The 14,779-nt window shown below is 34.6% G+C and overlaps 1 protein-coding gene, 1 long non-coding RNA gene and 1 other non-coding gene across 3 annotated transcripts; all 3 read left to right on the top strand.

Moving 5' to 3' along the window:
- Positions 1 to 252: 252 nt before the first annotated feature.
- On the top strand, positions 253 to 1,471 carry LOC133877163 (uncharacterized). The gene is made up of 2 exons (XR_009901670.1): positions 253 to 434; positions 1,127 to 1,471. It is a non-coding gene; the product is annotated as an uncharacterized LOC133877163 (long non-coding RNA).
- Positions 1,472 to 3,928: 2,457 nt separating this feature from the next.
- Positions 3,929 to 7,721, top strand: LOC133878086 (zinc transporter 6, chloroplastic). Its single transcript, XM_062316579.1, has 3 exons — positions 3,929 to 4,613; positions 4,742 to 4,891; positions 7,283 to 7,721. Exons 1-3 carry the CDS (start codon positions 4,065 to 4,067, stop codon positions 7,595 to 7,597), a joined length of 1,014 nt encoding a protein of 337 aa, XP_062172563.1. The 5' UTR covers positions 3,929 to 4,064; the 3' UTR covers positions 7,598 to 7,721.
- A 1,813-nt stretch (positions 7,722 to 9,534) lies between these two features.
- Positions 9,535 to 9,608, top strand: TRNAI-UAU (transfer RNA isoleucine (anticodon UAU)). The gene has a single exon. It is a non-coding gene; the product is annotated as a tRNA-Ile (tRNA).
- The last annotated feature ends 5,171 nt before the right edge of the window (positions 9,609 to 14,779 follow it).

Below are 14,779 nucleotides of genomic sequence, written 5' to 3'. Positions count from 1 at the left end.
AAAAAAAAATGTTAGAAGAAACTAGAAGGGGCTTGTACCTGGTTCTCTAAAAAAAAAAAAAAAAAACAGCTCACTTGGACGGCGCCGATTTATTAAAGAAGTTTTTTTTTTAACCACATGCATGCCTTCCACCTTTCACTACCCCTGTGATAGACTGCATTTTCTTTTCGCTTACGCATTGCAGAATGGCTGAAAACCATTGATACTTTGCAAAAACCATCTGACCCCTCTCGCCACATTTTAGTCCAAACAATTACATGTTGAGCTCATGCATTACCCTTTAAGCCACGATAGCTCCCTTCTTCCCCTATTTAAACACCCTTCTCGCCATGCTTGAAGGCATCAGCAGAAATTCAATCCTCAGAAAATACTCAGCTCGATTTTGAAATCTCAACCCAACAGGTAGAAGATAGCAAACCAAACTCGAATGACCGGTAAGGGAACACAACTTTAAAAACCCTGACCTTATTTTATTAAAAACTTTTTTTAAAAAAAGAAGGTCAAGGATATTTTTCCAAAACCTTAATATTACCTTTCTTTATTTACTTATGATGATTCACTTATGGCAAAATTATGATTGAGGATCTATGTGATAATGGAGAAGCTTTAAAGCTCTCAAAGAATGCCTGTGTTATACATGAATGGAATTAATGAATGATGATTCTTTTTACATTAATATATGTTATATGTGCATCACACAAAGTTTAATTCCACGGCATCATAATGATGTGATCTGGATCTTATGATGATGATGGGTAGCGGGGCGACCACACCAAAAGTGTGGGCCTATCGACCGGGGGATCCTCACCTAGGGAGTTTCCTAACCCGGTAGCTCTCCCCTGTGATGTGACGACATGATGAACCTATAGGTCCTTCGGGACCAGTCTTTTGGACGAGCCTAACGTGCACCACTCATGGTAAAGATGCGGAAGTGGACTAGTGGTAGATAAAACGTACACACTATGAATGAAGAATGCATGTACATAATTCATATTTGTTCTATTATCTCAATTTGTAACTGTAAATTCTAAAATACCAAATTCTAATTTTTTTTTACTATCTTATGCCTTGTTGTGTTATTTATTGGGTTGTCGAACCCACTCCTTACCCTTATAATTCTTTTCAGATGGCGCTCCACATCAATGTCCTCAACGGGTGTACCTATAGGGGTCGCAACCTATGACGACCTGTAGTTTTGGCCCATTGATGCAGACCAATGGATCTATGTTTGCTTTGATTGATCGTAGTGTTTAGTCAGGGATCTTCTTTTTTTTGTTTATGCAAAGTTTAATGACATTGCAGGACCGAATTACTTTGGAGAATAGTAGAAGCCCCCCTCTAAGCAATCGGACATAGACCGGACTGAGTTTTTTGTATATGAACAGTGTTCTTTAGTGATCCCTGGCTTATTATGTACTAACTGAAAATATTATTAATATATATATGAAATGAAAATATAAGTATTAATCTATATCTTGTGTCTATTTCCTATTTAAATAAATTCGTTGATGATTTTACTTTTTCTAAGCTCAAGTTCACGTATCCCCTTATCCCAAAACGGGGGCGTGACACAAACTACTAAAGCTTGCACTATGGCTCTTCAAATTACCAAAACCTTTGAAAAATGTCAATTTTGATGAAATATTTCCATAATATCCCTACCATGTGTCATTTTTTGAATTTTAATTTTTGAAATTTTTTTAATTGAAAAATGATACATGGCGGGAGTATTATGTGGATATTTCGTCAAAATTGGCATTTTTCAAAGATTTTGGTAGTTTTGGAGGTCAAAATGCAAATCTTGGTAGTTTGAGAGGCCATAAAATTTTTTTTGATAATTTGAGGGCTAAATTGTATTTTTTCCAATAAAAAAATTATCTTTTGAAGAGTATTTTGGTTAAGAAACTGTTAGATACCTTTCAAAGAGTTATTTATTTATTTTTCTTTATATTGAAATATTTAAACTTAAAAATCTATCTCTCCACTGTGGACATCTTAAGTCTTAACTAATTAATTAACTTCACTCTTAGACCCTTGGCCATCATGAAAAAGAGTCAAAAGACAACTCTTTTTCATAACCCACAACAAAAACCATATCAAATTAAATAAACTAAAGAAAGGCATCAAATTGATTTCATCTCACTCCATTACCGAGGCATTACATAACAATTATTATAACACAAAAGTGTGGAAATATAAAAATTGAAAGGACAAAGTTGTTTTTTTTTTTTTTTTTCTTTTTTTAACAAAGTAGCATGTTCTACCAAATATATTGCTAAAAAGGCCCGAAGGCTTACATAAGAAGGAGGTACAAGACCCTTACAACTCTAAGTCAGAAGGATCTGACTTAAAAAACAGCTGCTTAAGCAAAGACACAAACTTTACAGAAATTACATTTGAGATTCTCTTTATATTAACGCACACTCTCAAACTAAAAGATGGCCAATCTAGCATTTAGCCAACAAAAATTTCAGTAAAATTTAAGCAATACAAAGACAGACTATATTGGAGAAACAAGAGGAATATACAAACACAAAGGCAGAAAAAAAAAAAAAAAAAAAAAACCCAAATACAAGTCGCCGGCAGTGGAGAAAATGGCAAACTTCTACACATGCCGATGCCGGAAGCACCCAGCAGCAAATTCGACGTCGTAGACCCTAGATGCCGCCAATCACGGCCTGAAAAAGCGGAGTGTGGCCTTCACGCGCAGTTAGAGAGCAAAAAATCCCTGGCGCGTGAGGACCACGCGCCGAGCTTCGGCGATCCACACGACCAATACCTCCAGCAGTAGGGACGGAAAACGACGAGGAACACAACTGGATGGCGTGTGTCAAACAGAAGTCGACGGATATGCATAGATCTGGCTTTAAAATCCGAGGAAAAAACACTTAAAATCCGGCCAAAGCACACTGTCGACGACACACTTAAAATCCACCCCCCAAACTGGACTTCTTGAGTTGGATCTCCCTGCTAGAAACCAAAAGAAAAAAAAACAACAAAACAAAACACAAACCACCATAGCCCAAAAGAGGTAGGGGAAGGTCAGCCACCACCGGATCTACTGGGGAAAAAAAAAACTCTACAGCTCACAAGGCTGAGAAGAAGACAAAAGACACAGCCGGAGGAGGGAGGGATGCCTCCCTCCTCCGGCAAACACAAATCTCACTGAAGGGCTCTCTCTCTTTTTTTCTCAGTCTATTAAATTAACGCATGTTCTTAGAGTATGTCATTATCTATTAAAATGCAAGTGAAAATAGCATATTCTAAGGACAAATATCAATTTAAGAAAATGCATGAGCTACTACAACTTTTACTACAAATTCATTTACAAACTAATGAGGAAATCTATGATTTGTAAAATAATTAAGAGAAATTGACAAGCCATGTTTTTTACTTAATTATTTTATTAATTATGAACTGCTTCATAGTTTGTAAATAATTTGGTAGTAAAAGTTGAAGCATCTTTAACACCACTCATCATTTTAATAGATCGAATTAGAAGAAATTTCCTCAATTCAAAATATGTATAAGCTTTATTAGATTACCGCAAGCGAAGGAATATAAATCTCTAACAATTCAAACAATAAATGTGAAAATTTTTATACAAAACTCATATATCAGAACAAATTTTGAGCAACTCCCCCACTTATTTGGGCAAATAAACGCTATATGATTTCTATCCATCCAAACAACAAATTATTCTATCCGAATCCAACGTGAAGAGTCCCTATGAAAAAGAAAAACAAACGTCCAAATTATTTACTAATTTTTTTGTTACATGAACCTACTTTTGCCATACTAAAAAAAGATTAATATTGGAAAATACACGCATCACACTAGTGTCTTTTGTCGCCACTTATTAGCGGACCCCATCGAAAGGCCCACTCTATTTAACACCGTGTTTCCATAGGACCATAGTGGACTCCACACCACACAATCCCATCGCTCTTAATTCCTCTTCTCTCCCAACATTAAAGTCCACAAAGACTCTCTCTCACTCAGTCTCTCTCTCTCTCTCTCTCTCTCTCTAGCTGTGTTTGCGTGCGAGTTGCATTGGCTAAGCCATGGCTCGGTGTGTAGACGACACGGCTCGAGCCCTGGCGTGCCGGGACGGCCAAGCCGCGACGCACCTGAAGCTCATATCCATCTGGGTCATCTTCTTCACCAGCGTCGTGGGCATATCTTCGCCGGTACTACTGGCTCGCTACTTCCAAGGCAAGCCTCTGTACGACAAGGCGGTGCTGGTGATAAAGTGCTTCGCGGCCGGAGTCATCATGTCCACCTCATTGGTCCACGTCCTCCCCGACGCCTTCGACGCCCTCTCCGACTGCCGCGTGGCCTCCAGCCACCCCTGGAGGGACTTCCCCTTCTCCGGCCTGGTCACCATGGTGGGTGCCCTTCTCGCTCTCCTCGTGGACATCACCGCCAGCTCACACGTGGAGCATAGCCAGGGCCCTCGCGATCACTACGCCCCCGTGCCAGCGCTGACGCAGGAGGAGCTGATGGAGACCAAGAAACCGGCCGAGTCGAGATGTGAAACAGGCGAGTTGGGACCGAGTCATGACCAGCGTGTTGACGAGTTGGTGAGACTGAAGCAGAGGCTGGTGTCGCAGGTTGTTGAGAAACGAATTTTAATTTATTTTTTGAAATTTTGTTATACAAACTTACCATATAAATTGTTCATAAACTTGAGGAAATCTATTAAAAAAAATATAATATGTCTATAATTTTTTTCATGCAGGTGTTGGAGATAGGCATAATATTCCACTCGGTGATAATCGGAGTGACGATGGGGATGTCTCAGAACCAGTGCACCATTAGGCCGCTGGTGGCTGCGCTGGCGTTCCACCAGATCTTTGAAGGCATGGGGCTCGGAGGCTGCATTGCTCAGGTAACTTTATCCATTAGACTTTTCGATCAACAATAATTTATAATTTTGTCAAAATTGTGGGGACAATTTTCTTCCGAAGAATTTTCCTGCCTCTTTACACTATTTATCATATGACTTGACGTGGCTGTGACTTGTTTTAAGTAATTTTTTTATTATATTATAGTTATAAAATAAATGTCAAAATAAATAAATATAAAATATGGCATTATTCTGTTCTTAATTAACATATGTGTAAAATGCATCTCATTCAGTTTAACAGACGGGAGATGAAAGAATTTCTTCCAACTCTCGAGAACTTTATTCAAACTGGGTTGTGGAGTTTGGGAGAAAATCCAAAGAGGATGTTTGATATTAAATGACTTAATCAATATATAGTTTTCTTTTGAACCCTTTACGATGCAGGTAGTTTATCACAGCGTGTAGTTGAAAGGTAGGTCAAAGAGACAGCTGTTGTGATTCTTAATTACTAGTCACGTGATAATGTTATGATATTGGTATGGTACATCTAAAGGAGGAGTCTTGATGGGTGTGATTCATTTGTGACTCTAGATTGTGTGGCTGAACTCAATGGGGGTCTTGAATTGCAATAAGTTTTGGTTATGGGTAGTTTAGGTTTGGTTGGAGCGGTCGACCACCAGGATAAAGAGGCTAGATAAATTTTTTATGAACTGACGTGACAATGCCATGTCAACATTAGTAATTTTTTTGAGAGGCTAACGTAGCAGTGCTATGTAGCATTGTCATGTCAATGAGTTGTGAAACAGTTGTAGGTTTAAGATTTTTTGCAAGGGATATGGACACAATTTTCTTCCTAATTGGGGGTTGGGTTGGAGGGTTATTACATTGACATTCATCCAAAATGCATGCGATTACATGTTCTTTTAATCCTAGAAAAAATGCTTATGAAAATCACCATGTTTATTTTGGACATATATCCGTTTAATAAATTAAATTAAAGAAATTTCTTTCAACCCTATTTGAAGAAAAAAAAATAGTTACTTTGGAATATCTTTAAAAGGATAATAATATGTTTGGATTAGATAAAAAGAATAATAATTTTCTTAAATTAATATCCTTATTTTTTTTTTTTAAAGTAGTTAATTAGAATTGTTGTGCATTTCAAAAATAAAAATCTTACTGATTTTTTTTAAAAAAATATAAGAATGATAGAGTAAAATGAAAAAAAAAAGAAGAAGAGTATTTTCACTCTTGGAAAATTACACTCAGAGAGATTTCTTCTAAAAAGAAAATTGGATACATTTTATTTGAAGCAAAATATCAAGTTATCGAACGGCTAGAACTTCCCGGACAGTCAATACAACAAAACGCAAACGCCAAATGGGGACACGTGTTTCATTAAAGTGTCTTAGAACATCGACAGAACACGCCAAATGTGAACGCGTGTTTGATTAAGGTCTCTGGCCTAAGAGTAGGCGTAGGGACTTTTGTGTTAGAGGACAAATACTTTTTTGAAAATAATACTTTTTATTGTTTCGTCTAAGAAATGGCCTTTTAGACTATTAAATTAACATTTGTTATTAGAGACCATAATTTTTATGTATACTTCTAAAATATATGTGAGTTTTTAATTTTATTAAAAATATATGTAAGAATAATATAGTTTAAGAATATATGTCAGTTTAAGAGATTAGATTAAAAGAATTTTCTCTAATCCAATTTGAAGAAAAATTTGGTCCGGATTTAAGAATTGACTTCTATATTTATCCATAGCCAAACTTATTAGGAAGAGATGTGGTGGAAAAGTATCATAGGTTATAACGAGTGACAAGTTATTTTCCCAAATTTATTTTAGTGTTTTTAGAGTGTTCATATTCGGCTAACCAAATGTTATTTGAGCTAGCTGAATGCAAATTTAGGTGAAAAACCACCCACATTTGGATGTCTATTCTAACAAAAAAATCTAATGAATTCTTACGGTGCTCACCGCGCCCACCAAATATTATATATACTATTCTATCATTAATTCTCTCTCCTTTCAATAAAGAAAGAATAAATAAATTCTAGAAAAAAGTATTTAAATTGAATAGTTAAAATAAAGAGTGTTAATTATCTAGGTGCTTTGAAAAAATAGATAGATAAAATAGAAAAAATGTGATTTTTTAATTAACATTGAGAAAAAATTTGTTGAGCTGGATGTGAATACTCTTACTCCTTAAAAAGAACTTTTTATCAAGAAATTTCCATGTATCAAAACTACAAATGAGACTTTATAGGTGAAATATGCAAATCAAGCTAATACTCTTTTTTTTTTTTTTTTTTGAGAGTTGATCTTATATATTTTAGAAAATCGTAATTTTATAGTGTTCTCATTGAGAGTTGATCATCATTATATCTATCAATTTTATGACGTGCTAAGGGTGAAAATTACAGGCAGGATTTGGGTTCGGAACGACGGCGTACATGTGCTTTATGTTCTCAGTAACAACGCCAGTGGGAATTGTGATGGGAATGATACTGTTCTCAGTGACAGGCTACGATGATAACAACCCTAATGCCTTGATCATGGAGGGCTTGTTGGGGTCCTTCTCTTCAGGTATACTCATATACATGGCTCTGGTGGATCTCATAGCCGTTGATTTCTTCCACAACAAGATGATGAACTCCAATCAATGGTTGAAGAAGGCTTCTTTCATTGCCTTAACACTTGGTTCTACTGCAATGTCTATTCTTGCCCTCTGGGCTTGAGCTTTGAAATTCCGTTTTGTTTGTGAATGATATGAACATATTCTTAGCCCCCCCCCTCTCTCTCTCCATTTGAATCTTGGAGACATACTTAAAAGTAGATAGTCGAATACGAAGCATTTGAACATATCTTCTGTTACAAGCCTTTGAGAAGGATCTCGTAATTAGACCTTGGATAGAAAAATTTGCAGGATTTTTCCTATGTGCTTCTATGCATGGTTAACGTAAAGGCCTTTAGAGGGACCTTGAAACCTTACAACATAAGTGTTGATTGACTAAATAATTCTCTCTAAACTTTATTGCAAAATTATGCTTAAATAAAGGTTACAACCGACTTGGTTTAGGGTTGGGAATTGTAACCCTAACCTGACTAGCCTAGGAGGATGGAAAATACAAAGACTATATGGGAACAATAACACTACAAGAACTCCTATAAGGAGTTAACTTCTCCCACATGTTGCTGGCAACTCATATAAGAAAAATACTACTACATGCAATGAGAAACTTGATGGAAACATGAATTGAGAACTTGATGGAAACATGACTCTTACTTGGAAATAAAATAAAGACTAATACGAAAAGTGGAGATTTATTCCAAACAAAGAGAGAGAATTGTAACATCTTCTTTCCAATTCTCATGTTAAATACTAAAATGTAAATTGTTACGTGTCAAATTACATGATATTTATTATGTTTACAAACTGATGTGTTAGTCTGCGTGATACTTACTACATCAACACTAAAATGTTGACTATCACGTACGTGACAGTCCACATGATATTTATCACGTTTATAAACTGATGTGTCAATCGACGTAACACTTATCATGTCAACTATTAAGATGTGGATTGTCACATGACAGTTGATGTGCGACATTGTTCATTTTAAAAAAAATGTGGACTAACACATTCGGCATTAAGTTTGCAAGGAGTAGTATTCCATGCATTTTCCTTTCAACTAATTAAAGCCATCACTTTTCGTTAACAAGGGGCTTTCAAACAAAATAAGTGAAATGAAGATGATCCATTTTACGATTCAGATTTGAATTTGTTATAATTTAATAGTGGGCATGTGTCACGTCATTTAAAACTTTTAAACGACATGGTAAACTATTCATCATATGTTAATATATATATCCTTAGCTCTATAAAATTTAATTTAGACTATCAAATATTAAATCCTTTTTCTTGAAACGAAGAGGATGATGGCCCCTAACAAAGTGTCTCATATGAGAATCCCAAATGGACTCCATTAATATGTCATGAAAGATTTCCCTTTTCCCTTTTTTCTGAATTGAATAGACCAAAAAAAAAGAAAGAAAGAAGAAAGAATGGGTCATGAAAGCAACCCACTTTATATCTCTTAACATAAATATATATTGATGCCTTTTTACCTCTTAATCCTCCCGTTTCTGCCTCCTTTTTCATCTCCAATATCTTCTTCTTCTTTTTCTTTAATATTTCAACTCCGACCTCTCACATTAAACGGAAGTGCAGATTTTTATAGAGGATCATGACCCCTTGATAAGATGGGTTAAAGAACTTAAAGCAAAGTGGAGAATGAGGTGGAAGCTATGTGTCTTTATGAGCTAAATATTGTTTATGCTCCCATTCAGTTCCTTGTCACAGATTAGAAATCCTATGATTGATTCAGTGCTCCATTATATCAAAATACATATCTTTTTTTTTTCTTATATATATGTATTCTGTTGTAGTTTGGCCATAAGAAAGAAGGATAATGCTTACTCAAAACAAAAAAGAAAAAGAAAAAAGATTATAGAAACTATCAATTGGCCCATAACAATTAAGTAGGTCATGATCAATCAAGTTGGTAATATTCAGCTCATAATACGTTCTAGAAAGATTATTGTTAATTAGCAGCCTATTGGTTTGTTTTGAAAAGAAGTATGATTATTTAAAACATCGTAGAATCATCAACAAGGTCCCGTAGCTCAGTTGGTTAGAGCGTTGGTCTTATGAGCCGAAGGTCGCGGGTTCGAGCCCCGCCGGGACCATGCTCTGGCTTTTCTCCTTTTTGTTTTTTAATCCATAGGAGAGATAAAAGGCCTCTTAATGGATTTCCTCAAGACAGCCCATAAAATCAGATCCAAAAAAGGAAGGAAAGGAAGCCCATAACTCTGCATTCTGTAGCTTTTGTAAGCCTTTTCCGTCAGTAAGATTTTTGAAATAGTGATTTTGTTGATACGATCATTACAACCCTAATTAGATCCTATAAATTCTATTATATCAATTGAATCTCGGATCAAAATTCCTTACAATTTGAGTTGTTTGAATTGCATCCGGATTTGTAGCGCTTACTTACCCCCAAACAATTGAGCCCACCCTAAACCGTTCGAAACATACGAGCCCTATAATTTTCTCGAATTAAAATTCCTTACAATTTGAGTTGCTTGAATTGCATCTGGGTTTGTAGGGCCTACTTACCCCGAAACAATTGAGCCCAACTTAAACCGTTCGAAACATACGAGCCCTACAACCTTCTTTACGTAAGCTGTCTAAATTGTAAAAACTTTTGATCCTTTAAATCTATTGTAATTTAGAGAATGATGCATCGAATATAATCTGGCACGTATATATCATCTTATTATACGTACTTGGCCATTTTCTTCCCTTAATTAGTGCTGTAATTAGTTTTGTTTTCGTGTATTTTCTTATAAAGGGCTGTATTTTGAATTGTAGTCCCAAATGTGTTGTTTCAGCAAATTAAGAGAGATTTTTTTTTCCCTAAATCCTAGCCGTAGGGACATTGATGATATGGCATCTTTTGCTTCCGGAAACTTTATAGCCACGTGCTTGGCCTGGATGCATAGTTCCGTCGGTCTATCTATCTTCCTCACTTTTAGTACTTGCCTGGCTCATGCTTTTCCTTTTTATTGAAAGGTTTCTTTCTGGTTTCTAAACGATGGCGTCTAGCATCTCTATGATTTTTTAATTTTATTTTATTTTTTATTATTTTTAAAACGAGAAATGTTAGAGCTTATTCTAGTGTTATTTCGGTGTCCATCTTGAATGATATAAATGTAATAAAAAATTATATCTATATCCTTCTGGATGATACGGATGCAATTTTATAATTTTTTTTATTACACTTATGTCCTTTCAAATGGATACCAGAATAACATTAGAAGGAGCTCTAACATTTCTCTTTTAAAATTGGGCTTACATTAATCAAATATGGGTTTGTAACCTATTAGGATTAGGAGCGTGTGATTTTGAGTGTCAATTCAACCTTGATATATATATATATATATATATATATATATATATATATATATATATATATATATATATATATATATATATATATATATATATATATTTTTTTTTTTTTTTCTAATCAGGGTTGATCCAATGGTAAATTGGCACCGCTACATTAGTATAGTAAGATAACAATGAGATATTGGTGTAGCATATAGCGTTACTCTTTTGAGAAATACTATATACCATACCTATTTTACTTTTATTTCATTAAACTGACATGACATAGTGTAATAGCTCTTATAAAAAAATAAAAAATAAAAATTGTTACATACTACTTTCTCATCCTATTATTGCTATTGCATTAGGCTATTAGTTCTTGAACCCTCTTTTTTTTTTTTGAAATAATGGCTTATCCAAGGGCTGATCGGTGCGGTCACATTAGCACAATAGGATGGAGGTGTATTATATATGTATGTAACATTACTCTAAATATATATATATATATATTATAAAATGGATACTAAACCGTATCACAATTGCATAGTAAATGGAATAATAGTAGAATAAAGGTGTGGCGTAATGTGTATAGTATTACTCTTTAATTTTATGAATAATACTAAAAATTACATTTTTATCTTATACCGTTAACATGTCAGTGCCAACCAACCTTTAATTTTTTTAATTTTTAACAAGGTCCAACATCAGCATGTTGAAATAATAATAGAATAAAAGGGTAATTTCCAACATTATTATGATTATATATATATATATCTATAGGCTAGATGGGGCCTCCTCTGCACACTGCACCTAAAAGTCTTGTTGTCTGGGAGAATAGTTTAGCCCTGCTCCATTGATGGCCATCATAATAGAAGAGTGAGGAAAGAAAAGGAAAAATCAAACTGTTATGAATTTATGTTCCAGCTTGTAGCATATTTAATGCTACTTGTGCTTCATATTGTGATCCCAAAATCATGTATGATAAGTTTGTACAATTAAACAAAGAGTGATGTTAGAGGTATTATTAAATTTGATTGTACCTTACGAAAGAAATTGCAATAAAAATTAGAGACTTATTACATATTTATATATACATATATTTTTTTTTAAAAAAAATAATAACCAGGACAGATCTAATGATTAATTTTTATTTTTATTTTTAAAAAAGGCTTCCGAAAATTAAGCTTGGCAATTCGGGTTGTCGTGTCAACCCATTTAGCTAATTTAATAAAAAATATGTAATTATCGCATTATAAATGTGTTATAAACGGATCGATAGGTCATAAACGTGTCATAAACAGGTTGGTGGGTCATAAACGTGTCATTAACGGGTCATAAACGGGTTATAGCATAAACCCAAACCCTATATATTCGTGTCGGATTCGTGGGTCGTGTCAAAATTGTCAAGCCTATGGAAAATGTTTAAAAAAAATGCGAAAAGATAATTTATTAAAATAAATAAATTATAATATGTCAAACATTTTTAGCACAATTCTCACATGTGAAGTGTGGTATGGCCCAATTAAACAGAATTAATTTGGTAATAAATGAAGAGTTGGATAATAGTAGTGTATTTGTCCTTGTATGATTGTATCCCCAAGTCTTGTCTTTCAATTCACGTGCTGAAGGCCCACTCTATGGCTAAATATTAAATAAAGATTGGCATTTGGGAGGCTTCTTAACTTGCCCGTACGTAGGCCGTATCCAAACACGATACTGACATTTTTCATCGGCTAGGATGGGAGTAGTAATAGAGGAAAGATTACTGTACAACTGTTAGCATAATTATTGTGTAAGTCTATATACATATGAAATGGGATTCATGTGATAAGACTTACCAGATGGATCTTACCTCATATGTCTACCGTCTACCGATCAGCCCTCGTACTAATAATATAGGAAATAAGTTTTTCTTCCAAAAATTCAGTTTATTAAATTAAATTATATATCATTGAAATAATATTTTTCAAGATAAATATCAGTCTAATAGAGTGGATTGTCCTCTAACCTAATTTGAAAAAAAATTTAAAAAAATTGTAGATTATCAAATTATAGAATTTAAGCATTTTAAGGCATCGAAACGACTAGCAAACGTCACCTATTAAAATTGTAGTATATTACAGTTGAGAATTAAGTATATTTTAATTTCATCAGATTCTTGCTCTTTATGTTGTAAAAAAAACTTTGAGCAAAAAGGACTTCTAATTTTTCAAATAAAAAACGTCTTTTTTAAAATTCTTTTTATCTGCTTCAATAACATGCTACATTTTTAATATGTGATACTTTCGATGCTTGCAGACGGTTTAAATTTCGTAATTTGAAAATTTATAATTACTTTAAAATTATAAAGAATCCTAATCCATTTGTAACAATCCATTTAATTTTTACATATATTTAATTTCATGATTCATTATATTTTTCATTTAAACGAATAAAATATTTTGATCGAAAAAGAGCCAAAGAAATGATTCCATCCTCGTATTTTTATTTTTCGAACCGAGAGATCTATGAATCAAGATCTTAATACATATAGATACAAATGATCCAATAAGAAAAAGAATTTTCAGAAACATTTGAAACATTTTATTTCTGAACAGAAGACCCCTTTTTTTTCATGCTTTTCCAATATATATATAATTTTGAACTCATTTTAATTAATTATACCAATCTCTGTTTTCCACAGAAATGACTAATGGGGACCATTTCTCTATATCTTTATTGAAAAATTGAAGAAAGGGCCGGAGATCCAGACAAGGACCCTTAATTAAATGTAAGAGGAAAGTCCAGGATTGCAGCAGTAGTTTGACCATTCTCCTTCACATGATTGATGCAAAGGCTTAATTATAAAACACTCTGACCAGTGACCACAAAACATGGAAGGCTGTACAGGCTGCTTTTGTCCTTCTCTCCCCACTGTCCCGACTTCGCTTGTCCCACTCAACCTAGTTTGGTCCACCTTTTCGTGTTACAAAATCATCTTCACTGTATATCCAATATATACCACCCCGCTGAATGGGTACAATCATGCTACTAATTTTGATTGATAAATACTTATACGATAAAAATGAGCAGGCTTTTAACTAGGCTTATTTTGTTCGAATAGGTGTGGGACAGTTCAATCCAATTCCGATTAGATGAGTTTCGTGTGAACTCTCTTGTATTTATTGTCCACATGACCAGGTCAAAACGGTTCAAGAGAAATTAATCTATTCGAGCTCGTCAAGATCATTAGGGTCCGACCTGTACAATCGACCCGACTACCCGACCCGGGCACCCAGTGGCACCTATGTCCGCGTATATTTCGAGAGTATTCGGGATCTAAGGGACACGACGCACGATACAAAACAAGATTATACGCCTGGAGCTTTACCAATGACATGTTGCCCATATGAGATCGTGCGCCCGAGATAAGCGGTCGTGGAACCTGAAATATCTGTGCGCCCGAAGCCACGTCTTCTTCAACTATCAATTCCCGCGTATGCAGGAAATAATCTCAACTGCTCCTCAATCTCTATAAATACCAAGGTCCCCTCAAATATTAAGGTACACTGATTATCTCCTTGACATTACTCTGTGCATTTATTTCTAAACAATACGCTTACTTAAACATCGGAGCGGCATTGTCGGCACCCCCCGACGCAGCCTTTGTTTGCAAGTTAAGAAGAAGGAGCACGTCGGTGAATTACTGATCGATACGTCACTTATCGAAATCTGTCTCAACAATAATTTTTAACATTATTCTACTTATAAAGAATGTTATTGACACAATTCTTGTGTATATCACACTCCTTTTTTTTTTTTTGGTACCATTAATTTAAATTACAAGTTAAACATACAGATAAAAGAAAGTATATACAAGAGTCTTGCAATTGAATTGCATACAATTCGAGTTGTACTATAGGTTATCCCTATCATTCGAGTTGTACTATAAGGCTTACTTATCCCGAACAACTTAAGATATGAAACT

Source organism: Alnus glutinosa, chromosome 9 (genome assembly GCF_958979055.1).
Source record: "Alnus glutinosa chromosome 9, dhAlnGlut1.1, whole genome shotgun sequence".
Taxonomy (NCBI): Eukaryota; Viridiplantae; Streptophyta; class Magnoliopsida; order Fagales; family Betulaceae; genus Alnus; species Alnus glutinosa.
Note: the sequence above shows the minus strand (reverse complement) of the source record. Positions and strands in the feature narration are given on the sequence as shown.

Excerpts from the sequence above, each read along its gene's own strand:
- LOC133878086 (XM_062316579.1), top strand. The coding sequence starts at position 4,065 with ATGGCTCGGTGTGTAGACGACACGGCTCGAGCCCTGGCGTGCCGGGAC. Across the intron at positions 4,614-4,741 it reads AGCAGAGGCTGGTGTCGCAG|GTGTTGGAGATAGGCATAAT; the intron begins GTTGTTGAGAAA and ends TTTTTCATGCAG. Across the intron at positions 4,892-7,282 it reads TCGGAGGCTGCATTGCTCAG|GCAGGATTTGGGTTCGGAAC; the intron begins GTAACTTTATCC and ends TGAAAATTACAG.